Source organism: Chanodichthys erythropterus, chromosome 11 (genome assembly GCF_024489055.1).
Source record: "Chanodichthys erythropterus isolate Z2021 chromosome 11, ASM2448905v1, whole genome shotgun sequence".
Taxonomy (NCBI): domain Eukaryota; kingdom Metazoa; phylum Chordata; class Actinopteri; order Cypriniformes; family Xenocyprididae; genus Chanodichthys; species Chanodichthys erythropterus.
Genome location: NC_090231.1, coordinates 58,512,791 through 58,539,717, shown reverse-complemented (window position 1 = coordinate 58,539,717; position 26,927 = coordinate 58,512,791). Strand labels below are relative to the sequence as shown.

Below are 26,927 nucleotides of genomic sequence, written 5' to 3'. Positions count from 1 at the left end.
TATCGACGGCGATTCATATCGACATTGAACGCGATATTGCGTTTCTTATCAGTGATCTACGGCTCGGTCTATTAAATGCTGCTTCATTTGAAAGCAGGTGATGGCGATTTAGCGGCAATCAGGGAACCGGCTTTACTGACAAATTCGCGTGACAAAAGCATTCGATATATCGCCCAGCCCTACACAGACGTACTGGGATAAAAGTTAATGGTCTACGATAGCAAACTTTATCAATTTATCAATTACATCATTACACCAGTAGGTGGCGACAAGTGACAATTAAAAATGTATTTATCATTGAATCATTCAATTAGAAAATTGGTTCAAAAAATTCTGATTCATCCAGTAATTGAACAAAAGAAGTCATTATGAGTGAGTCATTGAATTATTCACTCAACCCAATTTTGTCAGAACCTCTAGTAAATGCCATGTTATTTTGTTTATTCGTCGATTCAGAATTGTGGGAGGATCCTGATCTCTATTTTAAACACTGATTCTCAATTTCTCCAGAATCATGCAGCTCTAAAGCGTAGCTAATGATGTTAACAGTGATGTTCACCTCCAGTGGTGACCTCCTGCAATGGGACGGTCATTCTCTTCTTCCTGCTGAACGTATCCTTTACCGACTGTCTCAGCAGAAGCCAAAATGTCAACGTGAACAGCAGCTGAGGATAAAGAGAGAGAGTGAAGCAATATTTGCACTTTCCTCACAGTGTATTGAGTAACATCATGAGAATTATGACTGATCGTGTCGTTGGATTGTGTAAAGATATAACAAGAGAAAACAAGTTTTCCTCATTTCTCAGAATCAAAAAAAAACAAAAAACAAAGTTAGCATGAGGCACTAACAATGGAAGTGATTGGGGTACATTTTTGGAGGGTTTGAATGCAGAAATTTGAAGCTTATGATTTTATAAAATCTCTTACAATGATTCTTCTATTAAAAGTTGCTTAATAGTTGAGCTGCAAAGTAGTTTTTTCATGTTATCAGTCATTTTAGGGTTTTAGGTAGCATTTGCATAGAAAATGTTAATGAGTGTTTTTTTTAAATCATGTTAAACTCACATTATGTCTGTCTTGTGGCTATAGAATTGAAACAGGGAGAATACTATCTTCCCCAATCACTTCCACTGTAAGTGCCTTAATATAGAGCCTTTTTTTTTTTTTTCAAATAGGCAAAGTCATAATTATTTTACTGGTAACAACATTATGCAGCAAATGCTTGATTAACTTCTATCGAACCCAATCTTTATTTGCCAGTATTATATGACAATGACAAAAAGTACAGTGTCCTCACCATGGCTCCCAAGCGCAAACAGGGGTAGTGTGCTCGATCCAGACCCAGCTGGCGCAGGCTCATGGTGCCGATGTGCTGGGGCAGTTCTGTTTCTAGGTCCATGGCCCACACATACTGCAGGCAGCAGAGAGCCAAGCCATACAGCAGGATGAAGGGAGAACAGAGAGCAGCAAAGCGTTGACGTGCCCGCAGCATCCAGATCAGACACGACCACAGCAGCAGCACAAACGTCAGCCAACTGTGGTATGTTATACTCCACACCTGCAGGGGGCAAGAGTGCAAAAATGTTGTCATCACGTGCATCACAGACACATGGATGGATGGATAATTTTGAGATTGTGTGTTTTACCATCATGGCGATGAGGGCACAAATGTAACTTTGTTGCAAGATCATTCGTCCCACCAGACGAAGAGGATTGTCGGCCACAGCTTCTCCACTGGTTCCTGCACAAACACACATTACAGCTTCAGGCTCATAACTATACGATGTGAACTGGAATCTTCTGGAAACTGGAAACATTTCTTTCCTTACCGATGTCATGTTGGCTTGAGCCGTTGGTCACATGTTCTTTAGAGACGTCTGATTCTGATAGAGGCGAGTCTCCCGTGGTGAGAAGCGTTTGCTAAAGCAGACAAAAAGCAAACATGATTGACACTTATTTTGATAATCAAATAATCTGATGATTATTCTATTGATTTATCAAATATTTATTCCCCGTCATTATCAGATAAGAGGTGGTGAGAATATTCAGCGCATTCGCTTGACATAGTAACAAAATGAACACTGTTAAAATCAATTAATTATTTTGACTGCGATATAGGCGGAGTTTGTGAGGTGCAGGGGGAGTGTCTTACATGGGCCTGAAATTGTACTTTTTTAACTTTAGTTAGTGTGTAATGTTGCTGTTTGAGCATAAACAACATCTGCAAAGTTACGACGCTCAAAGTTCAATGCAAAGGGAGATATTTTCACTTTTCACTTTTTTTTTTCGCTACAATGAGCTTCTTCCTGGGTTGTGACATCACAAACCCTAAATTTACATAAACCCCGCCCCCGAGAACATGCAACTAAGGCTGAACACCGTTAATGACAATCCTCATTTTGGCTGCGTGAGATTCTCCAGTTTTGTTGTTGTTGAGCTGTTAAAGCTCCGCCCTCTTCTGGAAAGGGGGCGGGAGCAGCAGCTCATTTGCATTTAAAGGGACACACACAAAAACGGTGTGTTTTTGCTCAAATAGAGGCAAATTTGACAAGCTATAATAAATGATCTGTGGGGGATTTTGAGCTCACTGCAAAAAATGCTGTTCTTACTTAGATTTTTTGTCTTGTTTCTAGTCAAAATATCTTAACTTTCTTAAATCAAGAAGCATTTTCTTGACAAGTAAAAATTATTTTCTTGTTTTCAGGAAAAATAAGTCAAAATTAAGTACTTTTTTCCTTAAAACAAGCAAAATAATCTGCCAATGGGGTAAGCAAAATAATCTTATTTCAAACCAAGAATAAGCTATATAATCTTGTTTTCAGTTTGGACTAAGATTATTTTGCTTACCCCATTGGCAGATTATTTTGCTTGTTTTAAGGAAAAAAGTACTTAATTTTGACTTATTTTTCCTGAAAACAAGAAAATAATTTTTACTTGTCAAGAAAATGCTTCTTGATTTAAGAAAGTTAAGATATTTTGACTAGAAACAAGACAAACATTCTAAAGTAAGAACAGCATTTTTTGCAGTGCTGAAACTTCACACATTCTGGGGACACCAGAAACTTATATTACATCTTGTAAAAGGGGCATTATAGGACCCCTTTAAACTTTGTTTCAGCAAACAAATAAAATGCACACATATTTGCCCCTCAAAACACAACAGTGACTTCCTCCTACAGTTTCATGTTGGTAGGTGTGTCACTGTGATGATTCAAGTTTTAGTCGTACTTTAGTGTCATCTTCACTGCTGTGTGTCCTTTCTTCCCACGGCCTGAGCTCCACTTCCTCTCCAGCCTCACCCTGTACTGCCGTCACTGCTCCGCCCTCATGGGTCTCCACAAACACAAGCACATTACATCAGTTAATATAGCCAGACAAAGTTACTGTACACAAACAATGAGGCAAACGTTAATCAGCGGCTTACAAGGGTACGGATGTAAGATGTTTGGGTTTACTGTATCTAATGCATTCAGATCTATTTTGACCCAGAAGAGATACAATATGGTTTTAGTTGAAAAATATTACGTTAGTTACACAGGGTCAAAATGCAACAGGTGTATTACTTTTTAATGCATTATAAGGCATTGTTAAGCCAAAAAAAATCAATAAAGTCTGTGAAACGCTTTAGATGTACATATAGTGCACAAATGATATGCAATATTTTATGGTTCTTGTATTGTCCTTTTCAAAATCCACTGGTTGGAAAACAGGAGCAATTTGAGATAAACAATTCTAATTTTGGAGTGAATTATCCCTTTAATTGAATACATAAGCGTGTGAAAGCACCTTGTCTGTGTGGCTCAGACTGTAGCTGTTGATTTTCAGCACAACGGTCACAGAGATGTACAGGAGCAGGAGAATGCCGGGATTGACGTACACGGGCCAGTCGTGTTGTGTGTTGAGAGTGAGGTCGAAAGAAGAGCAGTTTCCAGGCTTTATTACATCCTTCAGGCCAAACAGTCTGGAGCAAAACAAAGAAAACACATTGGCCAAATTCCCTTTCAAGGCAAGTCAGTTCATTCAGTGGCCATATTTACAACACCTCCGGTCAGTTATTTCAGGCATGCAAGACCAACTCTTATCTACATGAACGGGGAAATACTGGAATCTCAAAAAACTGCTCGTCAAATAACAAATTTCAGAGCAGCAACAAAATCTGGTTGGTTCAGCCAATGCACATACACAGTCCCAAGCAACACCAGTTGGCTTATTTATTTAGATATTTGGACTTATTCTGTCATATTGTATGTTACACTTTCTCACATTCAAAGTAAAATGAATGAAACATCTTGGTATATTCACTACAGGTCAAAAGTTTGGAATAATTATGTTTTTTTAATGTTTTTGAAAGTCTTTAATGCTCACCATGCATTTATTTAATCAAAAATACTGTTAAAATTGTGAAATATTATTACAATTTAAAAGAACTGTTTTCTATGTGAATATATAATTTATTCCTGTGATCAAAGCTGAATTTTCAGCATCATTACTCCAGTCTTCAGTGTCACATGATCCTTCAGAAATCATTCTAATATAACTATCATTCAGGGTGAGTTCAGCTTATGATTTTGTTCAAATTTAAGTAAGTAGAATTATAACAGTGATGCTTGCCTTAGCAAACACCACTAATGATCCTGATCTGACAGCACGTTTGTAAGTGACATGATGATGAGAATGGCGTATAGCCAAATTTTGTTTTATCTCACTGTGACAGCTGTGACAGTTATCTGCAACAGCGCAAAGGTCAGCAGAGATTTATGGGTCAGGAAACGTGCACAGAGCTGGCAGCCTCGCCGAGCCAGAAACATATCTACGGCTCGAGTCTCAGTGCTGCGTTTCAGTGTGTTACGCGAGGTTGGCAGGATACAGCACCTTCACCTCCCCAGCCTGAGGCGCTATTTTAGTCCCGCAATGACTCTCGCATTTACATCACACACCCTGCCTTAACACGAGCCTTGTGTAAATTACACACATGAACAGCCAGATGCTCATTTACTAACCACAGTAAGGTACGATCGGGGTAAGAAACTTGAAATCCTATTTGCATTGAACATAATGATGAAATAAAGGAAAACATCAACTGAAATAAAATAAAATAAACTAATTTCAGCTATTCAGCTATTCCCATTTTCATGTATGGTGAATCAAACCTGAATAAAATAAAATAAAATAAAATAAAATAAAATAAAATAAAATAAAATAAAATAAAATAAAATAATAAAAGTAAGTAAGTAAATAAAAAAATAAAAAAATAAATAAAATAAAACAAAATAAAATAAAACTATGAAATAAAATACATTCAAAATGTACTAAAATAACTAAAACTAGACATTTTTTTAAAAAAAAAAAGTAATAAAAGTGACAAAAACACAACAAAATTACTAAAACTTTAACAAAAATTAATATGAAAAATAAAATAAAAACTAATTAAAAAAATTAATAAACATTACTATCTCAGTGATACTAAATGAACACTTCACAGAAGCACCTGAGAGGCATGCTGTTACTAGTGTTATTATTATTTTTAATTTAATACGTCATATAATTCGTGATGTTATATTCCTCAATAATTACAAGAGTTATGTACATTAAAACCTATAGGCTATTTGAGAGAAACTGAATTCATAGTGTTTTATTATGACATATCTTCATTTAAAATATGGACAATTATTACTCTTTTACTAGGATTCTGCTTTGTTCAACTATTGAACAAAATTGTCAAAACACAATTAGAATAGATGATTTAGTATTTTACATTAATGACTATATATATATATATATATATATATATATATATATATATATATATATATATATATATATATATATATATATATATATATATATATATTAAAAAGTAATAATATAAAAAACTACAGTGAAAAGTTGTGCATTACGAGTTATGACAACCATTAGCACATGAGTTTATTTATTTCCCTTAATGGCACATTGGCTGATGCATCATCATCAACATCCTGAACATGCTTATCTAAATATGTTAATATGTAAAAGTAATTGTTCTTGTACCTTAAAGCACATTGGATTACATTGTAAATACCACAGTATATGAATATGGTAATTTTACAGTACCATGGTACAAATCTAAGTACCAAGGTATTGCAGTTTAATGCCATTGCCTCACCATAATACCGCCACAATCATCTCTTGCTGGTACTACCAATAATGGTCAGTGCGATTTTGCCAAGTAGAACATGTTTCTGTATCAACATTCAACACTTTTGTTGGTCCTGGAACGAGATTCCTGCCAAGAAAACACAGTCCTAACCCCAAACCTAACCATTAACCCTATGCTTAACCCTGACTCAAACCATATTGTTTAATATCACCGTTGTCCTGCGACCTATGAAAGATGTTGATCCAGGAAATGGTGTCAGTGTTTTCCTACTTTTAAAAATCACTGTAACCAGTCTCATCGGCTTACAGGACGGTTGTTCCAGGACAAACAAGGATGTTGAACTAGGTACACATAGTACTTGGCCAAAATGAGAGTAAACTGAGCGGTTAAAATGCTGCTAGATGTACAGAGACTGTGAAGAGAGTAATGAAGAGCAATACCTGGCCCACAGGCCCACCGGGGAGAACATCTCTTGTGCAAATGAGCTCTGATACAGGTAAAGACACACCAGGTGTCCCCCTGTGAAGAAGGCCACCATCACACACAGTGTATTAAACCCCAGATGGCTGATGGGAAAGTGGCAAGCCCACCAGGTGCACACTCCAATGAAGAGGAGGAAGTAGAAGGCTGAGAATGCAGAGGGTAAAGTGATTCCTGGAAAGAGAAAGACATGAATCTATAACATGAATTAAGACCCTCCAACCTGCCAAATATTTCAGCAGTTGCGTGTAACGCTTGAATTTCGGTGTGTATTGCGCATAATTTTACTAACTCCCGCAGATTTTGTTCTCACACCCAAAGTGCGCACACATAAAGCCACCTCTCAGTACTAAACTGAGTTCTTTTTTGCTGCATATTGCACTAAAATAATGTCAAAATGCCGATCTTGGCGAGTATTCATGAAAACACAGTCAGTTGTTTTGAGTGAACGTAAACAGTTGAGAAAGAAAACGCATGTGTAACAGTATAATGGATCCGTGCATCAGGTCTTAAAGTGACAGCAGCCTAAAAAACCTGCTGCCAAATTATGAGATAATATGAAAAATATTTATATAGCAGTTTTTCCCCATTGATATTAATATCAAAATTAACTTTGGAAAACCACAAGCCACAGTGGCTGGTCAGCAAGTCAAGCCTTGATTGTATTAGATATAGTTTAAGTCTGTTCTCAGATTCTCTTACCAGCCAGTGCTAGTAGTGTGATGGCCAGGATGCGGCCCATGTTCCTGAGGAAGCGCTGTGCTGTGGCTCGCAGGCGGGCAGCTAACTGTGCCGCCCCACTGCTCGAGGAAGGACTCTCCTCTTCCTCAGTCTCACTACAGGACATTCCCTCATCTTCTCTCTCTGTGCCATCATCTTCGTCTTCTGTTTCGTCCTCCTAAAAATAAGAGACATGACAAAGACTTTTTTAGGATGCAAAAATAGGCCACATAAAGGCAAGTGATAAGATAAATGATGTCCAGCTCCCCCTCTCTGGATGTAATGGGTGGAGCTTAACCTTGTCCAGCTCCACCTCTCTGGATGTAATGGGTGGAGCTTAACCTTGTCCAGCTCCACCTCTCTGGATGTAATGGGTGGAGCTTAACCTTGTCCAGCTCCACCTCTGTGGTAGTTATGTTTAGGGTATGGGCAGGGTTAGGATATGTCTAGCTCCACTCATTACGTCCAGCTAGGGGGAACTGTATGTCATTTGTCTTCATAAAGGCCCTGATATGGTGTGACGTCATTTCGACCAAAATCAGGCCAAGTTCGTTTGGACAGCTTGCCAAAGCTAACTTTCTGGAAAAGTTTGCTCTGGCTGGTAAACACCTCTCAACTACCATTGGTCTGTGGTGATGATGTAATAGGTGGGTGTGGCTTTGAGGCTCCACCTTCTCTGGTTAATTTCTTCTGATCAGTCCATCGAGGTCAGACGTGAGTAAAAACATGAACACACTGGAGAGCCGCTTTATAGAAGAAACTGAAGATGTAATTCTAATTGAAAGAGACTGAGGTGAGCAAATGTTTGGATACATTTATCAGCAGAAAACTAATCATTGTTGATGTATGACTGTTTTAACCATGTAGTGCTGCGTTACCTCACATACGCAACGGAAAGAGCGGAAGCCAATTGCAGCATAAGCATAATAAAAGCTACGCTGGACTCCCGCAGCTCTTGGCCCCACCCTGCTTCATACCACAGTAACGTTAATAAAACTTTGATGCATTAGCTCATCCATGAACATGATTTCTGGCTGAGTCTGTCGGATTGCTTTCCATCGGCTGGCTGTGGGGGTGAAGACAACACTCCCATGATTCCACGCTCACGGCATCAGCAAGCTACGTCTTTGTTTTGAATAAGCGACCACTAGTGGCAAAAATTACATATTGTGCCTTTAAATGTGGACAGTGTCGGGATGTTCACTAACAGCAAACCGCTGTTTACGTATTCAAACTTCGTTTTACCCCTAAGTGAGGAGAGGAAAAGAGCTTTGCAGTGAGTATATCTGGGCCTTAAGAATTATGTTTTTTTTTTTTTTATCCAAAAATCCTGTACAGGTTTTTGTATTTCTACTTATGTTTGTGTGACAAAATTTCTACTGAAAATCTATTACAATGCTGGTGTCCAAACTGTAAATGTGCTGTCAGAGAAACAGATACAGTAAGAGACAGAAACAGGTCTAAGTCTAGAAAATTATGTGTCAGCAAAACTTCAAAAGGTGAAGGAATTTTTCTGAGGCACGTACACACATGAGAGAGTGTGTTACTCTTGGCTCCTCTGGGTCATAGCAATCATTGCTGGCCAGACCCGCAGAGCCAGACAGGCATGTTTGCATCATGAGATGTTTTTGGCTGAAAATGAAACACTGTTCAAACCAGTGACCTGCTGCTGTCAAGGAGGTCTATAACACCTAGAGAGACTTGGATCACTTTCCCATTGACTTCAATAGCAGCAGCTGCACAATCCCAAACTCATTACTAGCTAGTATTCCCAGACTGAGCCTGTTTCTCCCAATGTTTTGTTTCTCCATTTCTGTCACCTGATGGAGTTTGGGTTCCTTGCCACTGTTGCCTTCAGCTTGCTTTGTTGGGGGTCTAAAAGACACTTAAGATCCAGAAATATTATTGATTTGACTGCACTGACACTATCTAATGTGAGTTGTTGATATTCTGACATTAAACCTTTTTCCCTTTATGTTATGATATCCCCATTAAAAACTGTGTTCCGTGGGGTCTGATAGCCTAGTGGTTAGCACACTGTATGGCGCTGGCTGACCTGGGTTCAAATCCGACTCGAGGTCCTTTGCTGATCCTGTTCCACTCTCTTAACCCAACACTTTCCTGTCAGCCTCCACTGTCCTATCCGCCAAAAGCACAAAAAGCCGTAACTGTCCCTTGACAAAAACCCAATAGGATTTTTCCATTGACTTCCATTGTATTATTGCAGAAAATAAGCTGTGTGACCAACAGAAGTTAAAGACTTAAAAATAAAAGGGAAAGATGTATTATATTTTTATGTTGCTTGCCAAATATGTTACTTTCTAACAATACACAGCTACTTTTGAATGGTCAGCAATGGAATTTTTGGCAGAAAAATGGTGTAGTTTTGGCATCTACCAGCAGCGGCTAACTGAACCATGCTAAACAGACAAAACTTGATCCCTTGGTTTGGATCATTGGGTGCTTTGGTTAAAAAACTGACACAGCTTTCAAACTCTTGACCTGGTACAATACGAGTTCATTATTGCGTCATTAAAAACTTTAGATTCTTTCACGCATGTGAGATAAGTTTTCAAACATTCACCTATTCTTGCTGGCACATACACCTCTGCTAGAATAAACTTCTGAAATAAACCCTGAATCTTGCAACAAAGCAGTGAAAGCTACTTCATGTGTAAATGAGAGTCTGTGTGTATTCAGTCAGTTACTGATCTTACGGCCCCTTCACACTGAGGACCATAACTAGCTATGAAGTTTTAAGTTGGCGCTTTCGGTTCCATCATCCATAAGTTTTCACGCTTTATTCTATGACAAGAAACACATCAGTAGTACAGGAATTGTGATCTTTTTTAAGCTTTTACATGTCTAAAACTAAAACTCCTCACTTGTCCGCTTCTGTAGCCTTGCTGTGTTTATACTTGAGCAAACTATTCTATAAATGGAATTCTAACATTCTAACTTGTAAATTTTAAATGAAGTTTGAAAGAGTTGTCGGAATCTTAGTAGTGGTTATGTTGAAGTCATGTGACGTGGTGTAGTTTCTGGCTTCTGGCCATTTAGACTTCAAAACTCATACAAGTTAATATGTGAAGATTAACATGATGAACAAAACGTGTAAGTCTTTAACTTCTGTTGGTCACACAGCTTATTTTCTGCTATAATACAATGGAAGTCAATGGAAAAATCCTATTGGGTTTTTGTCAAGGGACAGTTACGGCTTTTTGTGCTTTTGGCGGATAGGACAGTGGAGGCTGACAGGAAAGTGTTGGGTTAAGAGAGTGGAACAGGATCAGCAAAGGACCTCGAGTCGGATTTGAACCCAGGTCAGCCAGCGCCATACATCAGTGTGCTAACCACTAGGCTATCAGACCCCACGGAACACAGTTTTTAATGGGGATATCATAACATAAAGGGAAAAAGGTTTAATGTCAGAATATCAAAAACTCAGTCTCCTAGTCTCACCTGTGTGCCTATGGACTGTTCTGGATATCAAATTTAAAAGTAGCAAGAGTTTTGAGAACACCGCATAACGTCAGCCAATCAGATTTGAGCTTGCAATATTGGTCAGACTGTGTCTTAAGAACTAGTCTGACCAACTAGTAATCAGTTAGGGCTAATCAGACTTACTTTGTACCTGAAGGTAAAAAAAAAAAAAAGATGACTAACTTGTAAGACTAGTCTAAGCAACTGGCCACACTTTGCTTTCCCATCGTAGTTCATCTGCTTCTTTTTTCTGACCTCTTGACCCTGAATATGAAACCTCTTTCAAGGGTGAGGGAAGGTTGTATTCCAGTCTTTTCGAGGCTTTTCAGCCCAGTGTCCCATCAGTGTCAGGGTCGTCCCTCATTCCACAGCCTCATGTGATTCTATTAACACCGTCTCCAATACTAAACACTGAGCCTCAATAAGGCATCAGCTGCCCGTTGGAAGGATCCATGTAATGAATCCACAGGCCAATCTAAACCTTAATTAGTGTGTTGACTATATACTCTCAGGGGGAAAAAAGTGCAAAAATGTTTACCTTGATTAGTACAGCAGCTTGTAACTGGGACAGTATCCTCAAAGGGACATATCTGTACCTTATTTACCCCTAAAATATTCACAGAAGTAACTTAAAGTAGAGCTTAGATCGGGCCCAACAAATCAAGCCCGACCCTACCCGAGCCCGAGCACGTTGTGTCCGAGCCCCGCCCGGCCCGACACGTCCACTGTAATTATGAGCCCGAGCCCGATTTAAACCCGACCATTTTTAATATGTGGGCCGTTATAACCAGGGGCGGCGCCAGATTATTTTATTTTTTTTAACGCAGGTGCTGCTGTGCTAGATCATAGGCTACAGGGGGGAGCTGCGCAGTTATATAAATTATATAAATACTATTAATAAATGAGCAAAAATTGGCCACTCAATATTAAATATTAAATTATTTTAATTATAATAAAGTTTTAATTTTATTAAATTGAACAAGCTCAACATTCAGCATTCAATCAAATATTCTTAAAGATTAATTATTATTAATAATGTTACTTCAACCTATTGTTATTTTAACATAATATGTGTGTGAGCAACAAGCAAGATGTGCATTTGTAAATTCGGTGACAGCGTGTGTTACGAGTTTCAAATGGTGTAAGTGTGTCCGTGGCGCGCCGGCGCCTCCATATCAATATTATATTGTCTGCTATATTGCTTTTTATGTATTAAATCCAGGTAATTGGATGATGAAAAATGTATTAAAATTAAGATACAATTAATACTAAACGAAATTCACTTTAAAGAAAATCTTTCTTCAAAACAAAACTTAAACTTGAAACTAAATGTGCTTATTTAATGGCTAAAACACGTAGGCTATAGCTAGACTCTCTTTTTGTACAAATTGCAGCACATTCATTTAATTCTGAATTTTGCATATGTAAGTTGAAAAGCATTTGTTTGTGCATAGTAAAACATATCTGTAACATTTATCAAGTTCATAATTGTGCGTGCATTTATTAATTATTATCTTAATGAATAATACGACAAGGAAGAAGCATGTAAACTGCGTTGTTTGTTTATTAAAACTAGTTTAAAATGTTTCCATACCTCCGATTTTCCTCCAGACTTGCTCAAAGTTAATTCTCCTGTTTTATTTTTTTTCTTTGGTTCTTCAAGCTCCATGTTGTACTTAAGCCTCGTTTCGGCTCCGACAAGGTTTTGTTCCGTCTTCTGAGGGGTGTCAACTCACACCAGAAGCATTTCAGAAGCGAAGCGGCTGGATTCGCGAGACCACTAGATTTGCCTGGCAAACATTGTTTTCGTTAATTTTTTCATGTTTTTAATGGCTAAATGGTTATATTTTGTCCGGTTTGATTGTGTTTATTGCTATGCCATACTTTATTTTGCTGTAGCCATACAGATGAAGTTAAAACACAACAAAAAACAAGAAATTTCAAGTTCGAATCTCTTGTCGTCAGTTTCTGGCATCGTATTAATGTGAAATATGAGCGGGAGTTTACTCAGGGTGATTATTTTGACTTTATTTTGTATTTCAGCTGCGCGTCTTGGACGCGGCGTCCGTCAAAAATATCTTTAGCGAAGCGGCGTGGTGAGCCGCTTCTGGGACGCTTCTCAAACGCACCGCGGCGCGGCTGGTGTAAACACGAGCATTGACTAGAGTGGCCGCGTATCAGCTCCGGTAGCCGCGTCGCAGCCGTAACGCGCCGCACGCGTGTAGTGTAAACGAGGCTTTAAACGAGGCTTTAAGCTACTGAATAGTACAACACGCACAACAGGTGTGATGCGTCACGCGTGCGAGACTGCGAGTGGACGAGACGCTGCGCATGACACGTGACAAGGGCCCGACCCGACCCGGCCCGAGGACGGTGGCGGGAAATATCGGCCCGACCCGGCCCGCGGGTCGGGTCGGGCCGAGTCCGGGCTCGGGCAGAGAATCTAAGCTCTAACTTAAAGAGCCTGATAAACTCACTGCAAACATTCTTCAATTATGGGTGGGAAAAAAGGGAAAGACAAGCAGCTCAACAGCATTAAACATGTGAAAAAGAGTGTCAGTGCCAGAAGAAACCAATGGTAGTTCCGGAACGTTTCCGGAAAGTTCACTTTATCAAGCTGTTTCGAACTCCAAATGAACTTAATTTTTGGCCTGATTTTCTTTGAACTGATGTCACATTGGTTCGTTCTTCGATTTCGTTTATATCGGTGATCTATACTGGGTACATATTATTAATCCAAGGTACTAAATAGATTGTTCAGAAGAACAAACAAATTTATACAGGTTTGGAACAACTTGAGGGTGAGTAAATGTTTTGGGTGAACTACCCCTTAAGATTGTGACTTTTAGGGGTACATACGGTACAAAGTTGTCCCTTTAAGGGTGCTGATCCCAGCAACATCTTACAAATGTTTTGTACAATTGACAAAATGTGCAAAGCTTTGGGGAAAAAAAAGCATCTGCTTAATGTGTAAATGTAAATTTTGACAGTTTAAACTCACTGGATACATTAAGAATAAACGATTTGTATAATTCCTATGGGAAGCAACCATTTAAATCACCCAAAGCTGGTTAGGGTGGTCTGTTTAGCTGGTTTTAAAGGGGTTTCGGGTTCTTGTCAGGTCAGACTAGGAAACCACTGGTTGATCAACAAAACACCAGTTTCACCAACTAAACCAGCTTAAACTAAACTAAAATAGTAGTTTCTTTCACAGTACATCTTATCAAAATATCCAAAAGTTTCAATGCCATGAACCTTGCAAATTTCCATCTCATCCTCTGGTGCGCTTATTGTAGCAGCATGGGAAGCTGTAAACAAAACACGGTTTCCTGATGGAAAAATGCCAGAAGTTGTGTTCTGTTTGGTGTTATAAAAAATGCGTCAAGTACTTTTTTCCTTCTCTTTATTTTTCCCTTTTGCTTTCCACTTCATACACTCATGTGTTGAAAGTGTATTCAAGATCCAACTTTATTTACAAGTTTCATAACTGTCATCATAAGCCACCTACCAATCAGGACTAACCCTCCAGGTTATGCAGTTTCTATGTCTGCATCAAAAGTTACATAAAAGCAACTATATTGCATTTATTATAATGCAGTGTGGAACTTGATGCATGGACGCTGGTCTTTACTGCAGCATTTCTTTTCTCTGCAGTAAAACAGAGACGTGTATAAACGCATTACATCAGGATATAATTTTGTGTTTCCCAGTCGCTCAGTCTCAAACTGAAGGCCAATACTTAGGAATGTGTTGCTTAAATATTATGTTGTTCCTACACCAATTTACAAGGCAGGTGGTTGCAAGTTGGCTAAAATGCTACAACACAATAAATGTTGGCATAAAGCGGTACTTAAACTGTTGTGGAAGTCATGTGGAATTGAAAATTGCTACTCTTAATAACCCAACACACCCAATTCAGTACATGGAGCTTTCTGTGAACAAGATGACGATTTGAAGTGGGAGTAATACATAAAAGTCCCCAGGAAACCATTGCTTAGCAATGATTCATTTTGAATTCATTCATTTAGATGACTCATTTCAATGAACTGATTCGTCTTTTTAACCATAATCTATAATAAATACATTCTATAATAGTTTTAGATAAATTACTGACACTTTGTTCACTCACATTAAGTTTTTTGCTGCTTTGGTTTGTAATTTATAGAGCTTCACTGCTTTTTCCACTATAGTTTAACTATGTTAAATCATGAGTGGTTTGTAACTCTGAAAGCATTTACATTGCCATAATCAACTCTTAACAGTCCCATTGAAGCGTTTTACTCATTCTTTTGCATTTGAGGGTAGAAATGAGTCAGACAGGTAAGTAGAGGTCAACTTTGAGCTATCTGGGAATAATTATATTAATATTATCAGTGTTGAAATGGTGTCTATTGTTAGATTCCAGTAAAGCAGACACACACGCCTGGATAAGCACTCTGTTGCTAATTGATCTTATAAAGGACCTATTTTTCTATGCTGACACATACAGCGAGTCAGCCAGTGTTTGTTGATGCTGTTGGCTTGGCAACACCAGCAGGAAGTTGTCAGACTCTAGGCCTCTGTACAGTGCTGGAATGGTGCAAAGAGTCGAATGGAACAAAAAAAAAAAAAAAAGAAGAAGAAAAGAAATGCGAGAGCAAGAACCACATGAAACATCACAGAGTCAAAACGTTTACTATGAACAATATTTAAAGAGAATCAAAGAATTTGATGGTTTTATTATTAAGATTTTCTAGTTATACTAAAAACAGAGCTTTTTAAAAGTCTGCTTCTTTTTGTTTATATTCCAGCTCTGGGTTTCTCTCATGAGGTGCATCATGGGATTTTCAAAGCGGAAGAGTTCCCATTGGCTGCATTTCAGTTCCCTCCAACGCATCCATTTAAATGTTTTAAATAACATTTTAGGTTGGTGAAGCACAATTTCTATGTATAAACATAATATACTATATAAACTGAAGGCTTGTGAACCGTAGAAGATTTCCACCTCAAAGAAGGCGGAGCCTCAGAGCCACACCCACCTATTACATCATCACCACGGACCAATGGTAGTTCAAAGGCGTTTACCAGCCACTAATTTCACTAATTACCAACACTGTATGAAGTGACGCCGGATCATGTTTCTGCTTCTCACTTTTTTGCTCACTTTAATTCTTGTTGCTATGTTTGTGTGACTTGTGCAAGAATTCATGTGCACCAACGCAAAACGTGTGACCTTGTGGCCATGGTTACAAGCTGTTGACAGCACATTGTTTTAATAATAATTTTGCAATACAATATTAAGGTTGAACCACTGTAGTCACATGAACTTTTTTAAATATGTCTTTAGTAGCTTTCTGGGCGTTTGAACATGTTCTCAATGCAGGCCTCACTGATCCATCGATTTCATCAAAAATATCTTAATTTGTGTTCTGAAGATGAATGAAGGTCTTACGGGTGTGGAACGACATGAGGGTGAGTAATAAATTACAGAATTTTCATTTTTGGGTGAACTAATACTTTAAGGTATATCTTATGGATATAACTCGACAAAACTTCAGTAAGAAAAAATAAAGCCAGCCAACTCAGACTAAAGGCCACAATATACTTCAAGGGAAATTGAAGAATGAACTGGTGTGACGGGATGTTCACTAACAGTATATCTCTGCTCAAGTATTTCGAACATCTTTTTACCCCTAAGCGAAGAATGAACAGAACTTCGCTGTGAGTGTATCGGGGCCTTGAGGCAGCATTACTCAACACATTCCCACAATGAGCTGCTCGAACACAAGAGAACAGAAGATGGCAGTAGGCCTGGTCTGCGCTCAGCTCACCTCATGTAGAAGAGCAGACATGTGAGGTACGAGCCCCTCCTCTCTCTTCTTCAAGAGCTGGTTACAGAGGATGAGGGCGATCAAAGAGATGATGAAGATGCCAAGATCTGGGGTCAGGAGCCACACAACAGCCCAAGGGTCGTCCAGGGGCAGCCTGCAGGAGCAAGCGCAAACTCCGCTGTTAAACGCCATATCTGAGCAATGTGGCGTTAGAGAGGTCATAAAATGGCACTTTCCAAGAAAAAGGTCAAACAAAACAAAATCAAATAAAATGTTAATATAAGCATTTTATTTTATTTAAAAAATATTTGGTATCATCTGAAAAGTAAATAAAATAATAAATAAAATATAATTTTAATATACACATTAAAAATAGGCATATATAACCATAAATAATAAAAAAACATTTTAATATACATATTAAAATTAAGCAGCTATAAATAAAATAAAATGTTAATATAACCATTTTATTTAATTATTTAATAAATAAATAAATAAATAAAAATATTAATATTAATATACACATCATATTAAAGCTTATAAAATAAAAGCATATAAAATAAAATAAAACTAAATAAAAAAATAACATTTTAATATACACATTAAAATAAAAAAAATAAAAAATAAATAAATTGAATTAAAGATTAATATAAGCATTTTTTTCCCTAAATAAAATATTTGGTATCATCTGAAAAATAAATAAAATAAAATAAAATAACATTCTAATACACACATTATATTAAAGCATACATAAATAAGCATATAAAATAAAATAAAATTAAATGTTAATTTAAGCATTTTACTGTATTTTTTTTCCCTAAATAAAAATCATCTGAAAAATAAATAAAATATAATAAGAAATTATAATAACAATTTAATAAAAGCATTTTATTTTATTTTTTTTATTTTATTTTTTTCTCCAAATTTTTTTTTTTTTTTGGGCCATTTTGCTATATGCTATATGCTATATATATATATATAGCATATAGCATATATGTGTATGTGTGTGTGTGTATTAGAAAAAATATGCCAGCTCTAATCTGCTAAATGCGACTATAGACATGAGGATATTAAGATATTATAAATATTAACATAATGATTATCTGTACAGTTGATCTGAAACAATGTGGCATTGAAAAAATAAGTAATTAAAATAAAAATGATTGGAAGTACATGGACCAAATGGACAAATATCCTTTCATCTGAAAAATAACAGTATGAAAAATATTGGTATTTTATGCTAAAATTACTTTTGGTAATAAGATAATGATGATAATGATAACAAAGTAAATGTCACTCGTATAAAAAATGTTTTAGCAAGATACTTAATTTAAACTTTATTCGTATGAAGCGTAGAGAGTATATGGCCTTGCTGTTCCCTCAGACCTGAACTTTGTGATCTAACACTGATCACTTTCAAACAGGTCAAGGTGACGCCTCTCATTCTCCACATTCTCCACATACCTGGACACTCCAACATGTCTTGATAGTCTCTCCCATGAGCTGCCTATGGAGAGAGAAAGAGAGAGGGATTGTGAACTCAGGATAAAGTGAGTCACAGTGAGTTCTACACGCTGGACATTGTCAACCGCAAGTGCCCTCACAAAGCTACCGAAACGTTTCCATGAGCCACTGAAGTCAGCCAAAGGCTACGAGCCCTTGAAGTCTCTGCAGTCAGCCTGGCGACTCCTTAAAGAAGTCTGGGACTCAGGAATGATGCATCTCACATCGGTCTTTCAGGACATGGAACGCAAACACAACGTCCAAACCTCAAACAAGAGAGACTAATAAATGAGGCTCCTCAAACAGATTATATATCATGCAATTAAAGAAAGGAAAAAAAATCACAGTATGTTCAGATTTCTTTCCTTTCTTTAATTGCATAATTGTTCAACTTAACACTATCTGATTTTATGGGTGCTTTATTAGTTACAGAAATGTTTAGGGTTAGAGAAAAATACTTTTTTAGTCAACCAGACTGTTGTTTTGGAACATTTAAATCCAGGAACATGTCCTACTTGAGAAAAATCACGGTCACCTGTGAATGCCCTGCTGGAAAATTCAGTTTAATCAGGTTGGTGTGTTTGGAACACAGTAGCTGGCAAGTTGGTCATTATCTAGTAAATCTCGGAAGACCATCTTGCACCAGCAACAAACCAGTGGATCATACCAGCTTATGGTGGTTAAGCTATCTGCTTGATGTTTAAACATCGCTTGACAGGCCTCTGCATCCCGAACGCATCCTCTGCATGAATGCCGTAGTGGTGAGAAAGTGAGTCCCCCCAAAAATCAGGTCTCCATTAGGACCCCGAATGATCTTGCTGGTTAATGGGTAGTATTTCTAGCACCTGATTACTCATTACTATGATGCAACAATCCTTATCCTCATATAAACACATTTTTAGGCATGGTTGTGTTTCCAGTTTGATTATGCAATGCATAGGCATTCGTTTTATATTTCAAGCATGCTGTTTGTGCACTTAATGTAATAAACATCATGCAATTGTTAAAAAGGTTATAATTAGTCAAGATAGCAATAACAACTTTTGATCAGGCATTACCGCCTGAGTCCTAAAGGAGAGCCAATTCCTGGGGGGACTCGATTTCTCATGACAGGTCTAATGACAATTAAAGGCCCACTGAAGTGCCTTGAAACACGCAGCATGTGTTCAATGTGTTGACATAATTTCCACTGAAACAGGAAGACAGGGCAGGACACATCAAACAGCTTCTCCCATTTTTTAAAATAGCCAATAGCGTTTAGTTTATATCACAACTCAATCGGAGCTGTTGAACTCCGTAAAGCCTCAGTTTCTCCTAATCTCCTCCATATCGCTTTAAAATACAGCATTCTGTACAGGTCTGATACTTTTGTGGTGGCCTCAATGGAAAGCATGTTTAAACTGTCTGAATCATTCCCTAACCCCTATATAGTGCACTATATGCCATTCACCATGTAGAAAATAGTATACAAGTGACCGATTTCAGCCGCAGCTTCAGCATCTATTTATAATGTAGTGGGCGGGACGCTTCAGATTCTAGAGAGCATTTGATTGGACAGAAGATCTGATGAGAAGCGTGATGTCATCAAAATCGTTGATCCATACTTGTGGAAGTGAGAGACCGTAAGTTTTGGATGCTAATATCTTCTAAATGCGAATTGTTTTCATTGTTTTGGAGCACACTAGCGTATAGATAACCTTAAGGCGAACATATTCATAATAAAAGCCTATGATTGTACATGCACCTAAAATAATTCGGACTTACAATTGTGTCCCAGTGCATCATCAAGGCTGGGGATGGTGTACAGGCAGATCTGGAAGCAGACGTGTGCCAAGAGGAAAATCAGACTGGTGCTGAAAAGAGCCTTGATGAAACGTCCAGTGTGTCCTGTGGAACGGAGAGCAAAGATACAATAAGGAAAGAGAAATGCATGGGAGTTGAAAGTTTTCTTCAGAAAAACAGTACATACAGTCCAATCACTGATATGACGGTCAATGTTACAAATCTATACAGTTTCCATTCACAAATTAGCCTATATCAACTTGAAAATAAACCTCACATTTACTGTTCATTCAAGTTTAAACCTGCCATTTTTAAAATCATGGTTAAAAAACGTCCATGGAAACAGTACTACCCATTGGTTGTCATAACAATAGCTTTACAGAAACTCTTGTAATATTTAATTGCAAAATTTACATTGTAGCCACCCAAAGACTGGATTTCCAACAATCTTTTTCCAACAGCGCAGAGGTGCGGGAGCAAAATGAGCACATGTGTGAGCGTTTAACTTTTGCGAGAATTAGGAAAATGCAAAGCCAGGCCCAACTATTCTAATCATAGCAGGACTGTCAAAATACACACAAAAAATCATTTCTGCTAAAACATACACGAGTAAAGAGCACCGGGACAGTCTGTAAAGAGCTCTAAACTTCAGCTACAGCTGGTCACTGTTAGGGCCGAGTCATTTTGCATGTTTTAAACTGCCCCTTTATGCTATTTTAAAGGTTGCTAATTGTGTATAGCAAGTTTACATGCATTCAAGGTCAAAAAACACTTTAATTTTCTCATAATATACATTGCAGGATCATCTATTTTCTCACAGTGTCTGAAACATTTCGTTCAAAGATTCAGTCTCTCGAAACCCCGCCTTTCTGAGAGCCTACTCTGCTCTGATTGGTCAAATGACCCAGTCTGTTGTGATTGGTCGACCGCTTACAGCGCATATTGCATATCTGAATTTCAGGTCTGGATCTTCCTCGGCACTTGATACACAGTGATACGAACAGTAATGATGGCGTCAGCCGACTTTCCTCAACAAGCCACATCATTTCATTCATGTCTGTCCGCACCACAAACGGACACACTAAAAGTTTAAGACGTAGGGTTAGGGGTTTTCACTAACCGTAAGTATGAATAGTAAGAGTGCCTTAGTATGCACTACTTATAAGAAAGTTGCACAGTCAACAATTACAGCCTGGATTGAGCACCACCTGAGGTCTGTGGTTATACCTTACTGTAAAACACTGATGGAAATGTTCTGCTGCATAATGTAACCTGTAAAATGTAGGTTTTACTAGACAGACATCAGATGGGCCGTTCCCTTACTTGGGGCTTTCTGCCTACTATACTGGAAACTGAAGTACATCTCTATGTCAGGATCGCAGCAGAGATATTTGGGTTAGACGAGGTGACTGAGGACACCTGGGTAAGAATGAACACTCTGGACACACAGAGCTGTGTTTGTCTTTCTAGTTTGTCTTGGCAATTTCTCTGGTTTGTTTCCAGTGAGATTCAATGAAAGGCCGCTTCAGCGTTCGCCACAGATAGCAGCTCCGCTGTTTACATCGAACCTGTTCCACACTGCAGCGGGAGTGTGAAATCTGCACGGCCATTATGAGATTTTCCACACAACTAGATGACTGTGATGTCTTGTGTTTTGACACGTGTAGCCGTGATTGTTTTAACAAGAATCGGGGCTTCAGAGCACTTGACACAGCTCCATACACCCCAAAATGGTGTTGAGTTACTGAGTTACTATGGAAAGAATAACAGTCTGCCTTACCAAGACAAGCAGGAGATTTTACACATCAGCGGTGGGATATTTTCAGTCAATTTCGAAGGTTATCCTGTTGTCATACACACTGTTTACTTTGGCTAATCCCTACAGTGTAATATAATGAAAGACAATTGGATATTCAGTATTTTAATGTGGGGTAAAAAATATGTTTCTTCTTGGTGACTAAATTGAAAGCATTCTTATGGAGAATTTTTTTTTTCTGGAACCTAGCATTTTTTCTCCCTTAGTTTGGTTCAACACAGCAATCATGCTCAGATCCGCACCAAAGCAATCGGTCTGAGATCGTCTGAACGAACTGGTCTCGTCCCCTTTGGAAACAAACCCTGGAGCGGTTCAATGGCGAGAAAGCAATCCGACCCAATGACATACAAATATTTTGAAAGTGTGACCAATATATATATGTATATCTCCTGTTCTCAGTGCTGTCAAAATAAAAGTCCCACTTTTGACACATCGGCCAAACAAAAAAGACTTATTGGTGGATGCCGATAATGAAAAATGCCACATATCGGCCGATATATCGGTTTTACCAGTTTGTCTTTGGGGTAAAAGGCCCACCTCGCAACCTCATACATTTATAAGATTTTTAAACAAAATAAACTTTTATGATATATTTTCACACAAAATCTGTTGCTCCATCAATGTTCAATACAATCATATGAATCATTATTTTTTCATACACTATGGGAGTAATGAAAAGCATATTTTTTTAAGGTGTGCCTTTAGCACTGTTTTACCATATTTTATATATATATATATATATATATATATATATATATATATATATATATATATATATATATATATATATATATATATATATATATATATATATATTCTGTTCTCAGTGCTGACAAAATAAAAGCCCCACTTCAAACACATCAGGCAAACACAAAGAATTATTGGTCGATGCTGATAATTAAAAAATTGCCACATATCGACCGATATATCGGCCATGGCAATATATTGTGGACAATTACTAAAAATCCCCTTAGTCATACTAGATTCCTGTCATCGACGTGATTAAATTGAACCCATCGCATTTTTCGCCCCCATGCAAAGTTCCCATTTTCGTGTATTCCTATTTAAAAGAAAAAAATTGCTGGACAACAATAAATGTGACTGCACCTTTAGTATGCTATTCCAAAAATAGAAATTATTTCAATATCTCTCCAACTCCAACAAGTTTCAATTGGAAATATTTGAAAACAGAAAAGAAAAGTGTGCTGTGCAAACAATTTGATGGGATCTGTTACCCTTAAACACATACATCGGGTCTTTATTGACCTTGGAAATGAGTTTTGACGATGACAACGATGATGGTAAAAAACATCAAATTGAACCCTTCCAAGTTCCAAAAGGTAACAAAATATGCTTTATTTTATTCTTTAGTAATTGTTATTCAAATATCAAGTGAGTTTTATATTAATGCGGCAGATCCACCCGTGTCAGATATAGATCCGGGTCGCTAAAGACCCGAAAATGTAATAATGGTTGGCAAAACATTCAGTTCAGCCAATAGAACTGCCCATTTCTATATGTGCCACACATTGAGATGCTTATGCTCAGATGGACTAAAGAATGAAAAAGAAAATATGGTCCTTTTAGCCATGAATTTAAAAAGGCTTCATGATTATGTCGGAAAAATGTCATTTTCTCTTAATAACAAGAATTTATGTCATAAAAAACAACATGTTTTCTGGTAATGCCGTATCACTGTGAGTGTTTATTCTTGTTAAATCTTTAGATTTTAAACAAAAAATCCTAATTATTTGAATTTTGAACATGAATTATACCTCAAATTGTGTGGTTTGTTGGAGAGAGGTATGCTATTACTTTTGTAACCGTTAAGACTTTGTATGGCAGACGATAAAACCGATGCAACTTAAAAACACATTTTAAATGCTCCAAGTAGTGTACAATGCACATGATGTCCAAAAATACAGTTAACTTTTTATCTGAGTCATCAACCCTGGTGTTATTTGTTAAAAATCAGTGCATGAAATGTTATATATACTAGTTAAGGGAACCGCATTATCAAAATAAATAATGCTTCAAGATAACAAACTACTCTTCCCAAGAGTATCATGAGCTTCCTGTAGTTGAGGAAGTGAATGTTGGTGAGAGAAAGCAGCTTCTGTAAGTCTCTGAAGTAACTGGTGAGACTAGAACCCAAATTCTGACCCTGGCAGCAGGGGGCACGTGGCAGACTCACCCCAGAGAGTGCTGATGCTTTCCGGAACGTTTCGCTCCCACATAGTGCTGGGAAATCATGCTCTCTGACATACCAGTGTGCATTTGTGTGGAAAATTTAGAACAACAAAGCCATTATTAATTAAACCACTTTAAATAATCTTTAATGGAAAATGATCAAGTACCAAACCAATTATGTTAATGTAAAATGAAAATAAATCTATTCAAGACCATAATCTAATGTAGATTAAATTATACAGAATGAAGGGCTGGGCGGTATAACAATGTATACTGTGGTGATGATATAAAGTGTCGATCGTTGAGTTCTTTTTTTCTTTGCTTAGGGGTAAAAAGAAGTTTGAAATACGTGACCATCGGTTTTTACTGTTTTTATTGGCGGATGTCTGACCTCGATGGACTGAACAGAAGAAATGAACCGGATAACATTTACACCTCAAAGAAGGCGGAGCCCCATAGCCACACCCACTTATTATATCATCACCACGGACCAATAGTAGTTTAAAGGGGTTCATCAGCCAAAGTTACTTTGGCAAGCTGTTTCGAACTCCTGAAACAAACACCAAACAAACTTCATTTTGGCTTGATTTAGTTTAAAATGACGCCACACCGGCTCGATCTTTGATTTCACTTTAAGTATATCAGGGCCTTTAGAGATACTTCTAAAGGCTGTATTGTTTATTTTGAGTATGTAAATATATCCGCATAGCACTTAATATGTTAATCAAACAATAAAAGACAAACGTGGAACAAACGTACTTGTGGCTGAGTAACTTTAGTAGCTTTAAAAAGAATCAATTTATATTTGATTCATACAGTAAAGACTATGTAGTGTTTCATTTTTACATTTGATTACGATTTACTTACTACATGTTCAATAATCCTACTGTAGCTGATTGCATTGTTTGTTTGTAATTTGCATCTTTGTTCTTACTTAAACAACAATAAAATAAAATAAAATAAAAATACCTATATTGAGATATATATAGTTATCATGAAATTTCATGCGTCATTAATAAAATGGCTAACAATAATATAGGTGTGTCAGTGAAGTTTTACTTAATGTAAATAATAATAATAATAATAATAATCAAAATTGACCTTATTTACTTTAACACATGCACGTCAAATTAAATAATTACAAAACAAAATCCTCATTAATATCCCGTCTGACACATTACACTCTCAAAAAAAATATATATTTAGGTGTAAATTTAAGATTTATGTATTTAAATGGCAAAGTTTTAACAAACTAATGAACTTGATGTGAGGCACATTTATCATTACAGTTTATTATTAACTATTTGCATCTATTTGATTTTTTTTAAATAATCATTTTCAAAACGCATTTAGAATCAGCATAAATCTGATAATTAAGAAAGCAATGTAATGAAGATGGTTAAAATAGCTAGCTGGGGAACAGGCTTTATTTCATTAGTTAAAATGTATGAGTTTGAAACAAATTGGATTGATTTATGATAAATATATAAACCCTGTTATTGTGTACTTAACACGTTTAGTTTATTAGTACTATTAATGTTTCATTTATGTTAAAACTGTGTAATCCAAATGGATATAATTTTTTTATAATGTTGACCTCAAACCTCGTTTATGAACTTTCACCAAGAAAATAACCTCTTAAAGGCGTTTACATGACCTTTAAAGTCAACCATCATATTGGACCTTTTTGAGTTTTGAGAACCATTTTTGCATGAAATCAGCATGAGAGCAGTGCCGTCTGAGACATCTGCGAAGAAGTTATTACAGTAAAAGGTCAAAGGTAACCAAGTCAGTAAGCAGAACAAGCTATTCTGAAGTTAACAAGCTTGAAACTTAAATAATTGAGGAAACTGTGAGTAAAATGTGAATTTGACCCAAATATACCCTGGCTAACATTCTGTAGTGGTGATCTACATTTTCCTACAGCTTTCTTCTTCTCCTAAGCCTCTGATTGTTCACAACTGGCTTGGCTTTCCCCGGATTTCCCCGCCACAGAATGTGTAGCTAATCCTCAGTAGGAAAAAAGCAAGATGGTTTTCATTAAAACCATTAATACTGTTCAACGTCAGGTTTCGTTTCACTATGACTGGCTGTTGCAGGGATGTTCCCTCAGTGCCAGATTATCCCCTGTGAAAAGGCACGTAGATGATGGTCATTTGAGTCACATCGCTTGCTGTAAGCCTCCCCTGAGAGCAGTAACATCCAGACGGTGGAAAGCAAACTTTGTAGCTGTAGGAATTCTACACCTCTCTCAATGAGGTAAAGCGAGGTGAAGCAATCGGCACATTTCCTCCTTCTCTGACTAAACAATAAAGCTAATCCTTAGACGTAAGACGCGTAACATCCTCCAGTGTTTCCCACAGTTAAATTCACACATTGAGAGTTCAATGTTCAGTGTGAACATAGAAAAAAGTCTGTGCATTGACTTCTACCTGAACTTCAATAGGAGCTCAAACCTCTTTTAGTTGTGATATAGTGTCTCAGTCTGCCTTACATTCACACTGCTGTTTTTACAAACAATTAGGATATAATAATAATAATAATTTATATTACTGCTATTCCTATGACAGTAATAGCCATATATTGTAAAGCAAAAGCACTGTAAAATAAATGAAAACGAATATTTCAAAATTTTTACATTATAGTATTTTTACAATACTTTTGTCCTGATTTCTTGCAAGTACAGCTGCCACATACATATTTTTTTCCCGCTCAAATATGTCGTAGTAACGAGATGTTATGATGTTAAAACAACTTTTTTTTCTAATAATGAGATGTCGTAAAACAAATTTTTTTTGTCGTAATGAGATGTTATGTCATTAAAATGACATCTTTTCTCGTAATAACGAGGTTATGTTGTAAAAACAACATTTTTCGTCGTAATAACGTGATGCTGTTAAAATGACACCTTTTCACATGAGATGTTGTCATAAAACAACATATTTTCTGGTAATAACGAGATGTTATGTTGTAAAATCAACATTTTCTCATGATAACGAGACATTAC

General features: G+C 37.1%; 1 protein-coding gene across 2 annotated transcripts in view; it reads right to left on the bottom strand.

Moving 5' to 3' along the window:
- piezo1 (piezo type mechanosensitive ion channel component 1 (Er blood group)) overlaps positions 1-26,927 on the bottom strand; it is a 100,097-nt gene that overhangs the window by 37,505 nt on the left and 35,665 nt on the right. Inside the window, exons 3-13 of one of the 2 annotated variants that reach the window (XM_067400236.1) lie at positions 19,897-20,019; positions 18,094-18,136; positions 16,630-16,783; positions 7,319-7,514; positions 6,577-6,790; positions 3,787-3,961; positions 3,229-3,333; positions 1,830-1,920; positions 1,647-1,741; positions 1,298-1,558; positions 560-665 (exon numbers count right to left, since the gene is read on the bottom strand). In XM_067400236.1, the coding sequence (XP_067256337.1) occupies positions 560-665; positions 1,298-1,558; positions 1,647-1,741; positions 1,830-1,920; positions 3,229-3,333; positions 3,787-3,961; positions 6,577-6,790; positions 7,319-7,514; positions 16,630-16,783; positions 18,094-18,136; positions 19,897-20,019 (1,563 nt within the window). The remainder of the gene's footprint in view (positions 1-559; positions 666-1,297; positions 1,559-1,646; positions 1,742-1,829; positions 1,921-3,228; positions 3,334-3,786; positions 3,962-6,576; positions 6,791-7,318; positions 7,515-16,629; positions 16,784-18,093; positions 18,137-19,896; positions 20,020-26,927) is intronic. The other variant, XM_067400238.1, reaches the window with a different exon arrangement.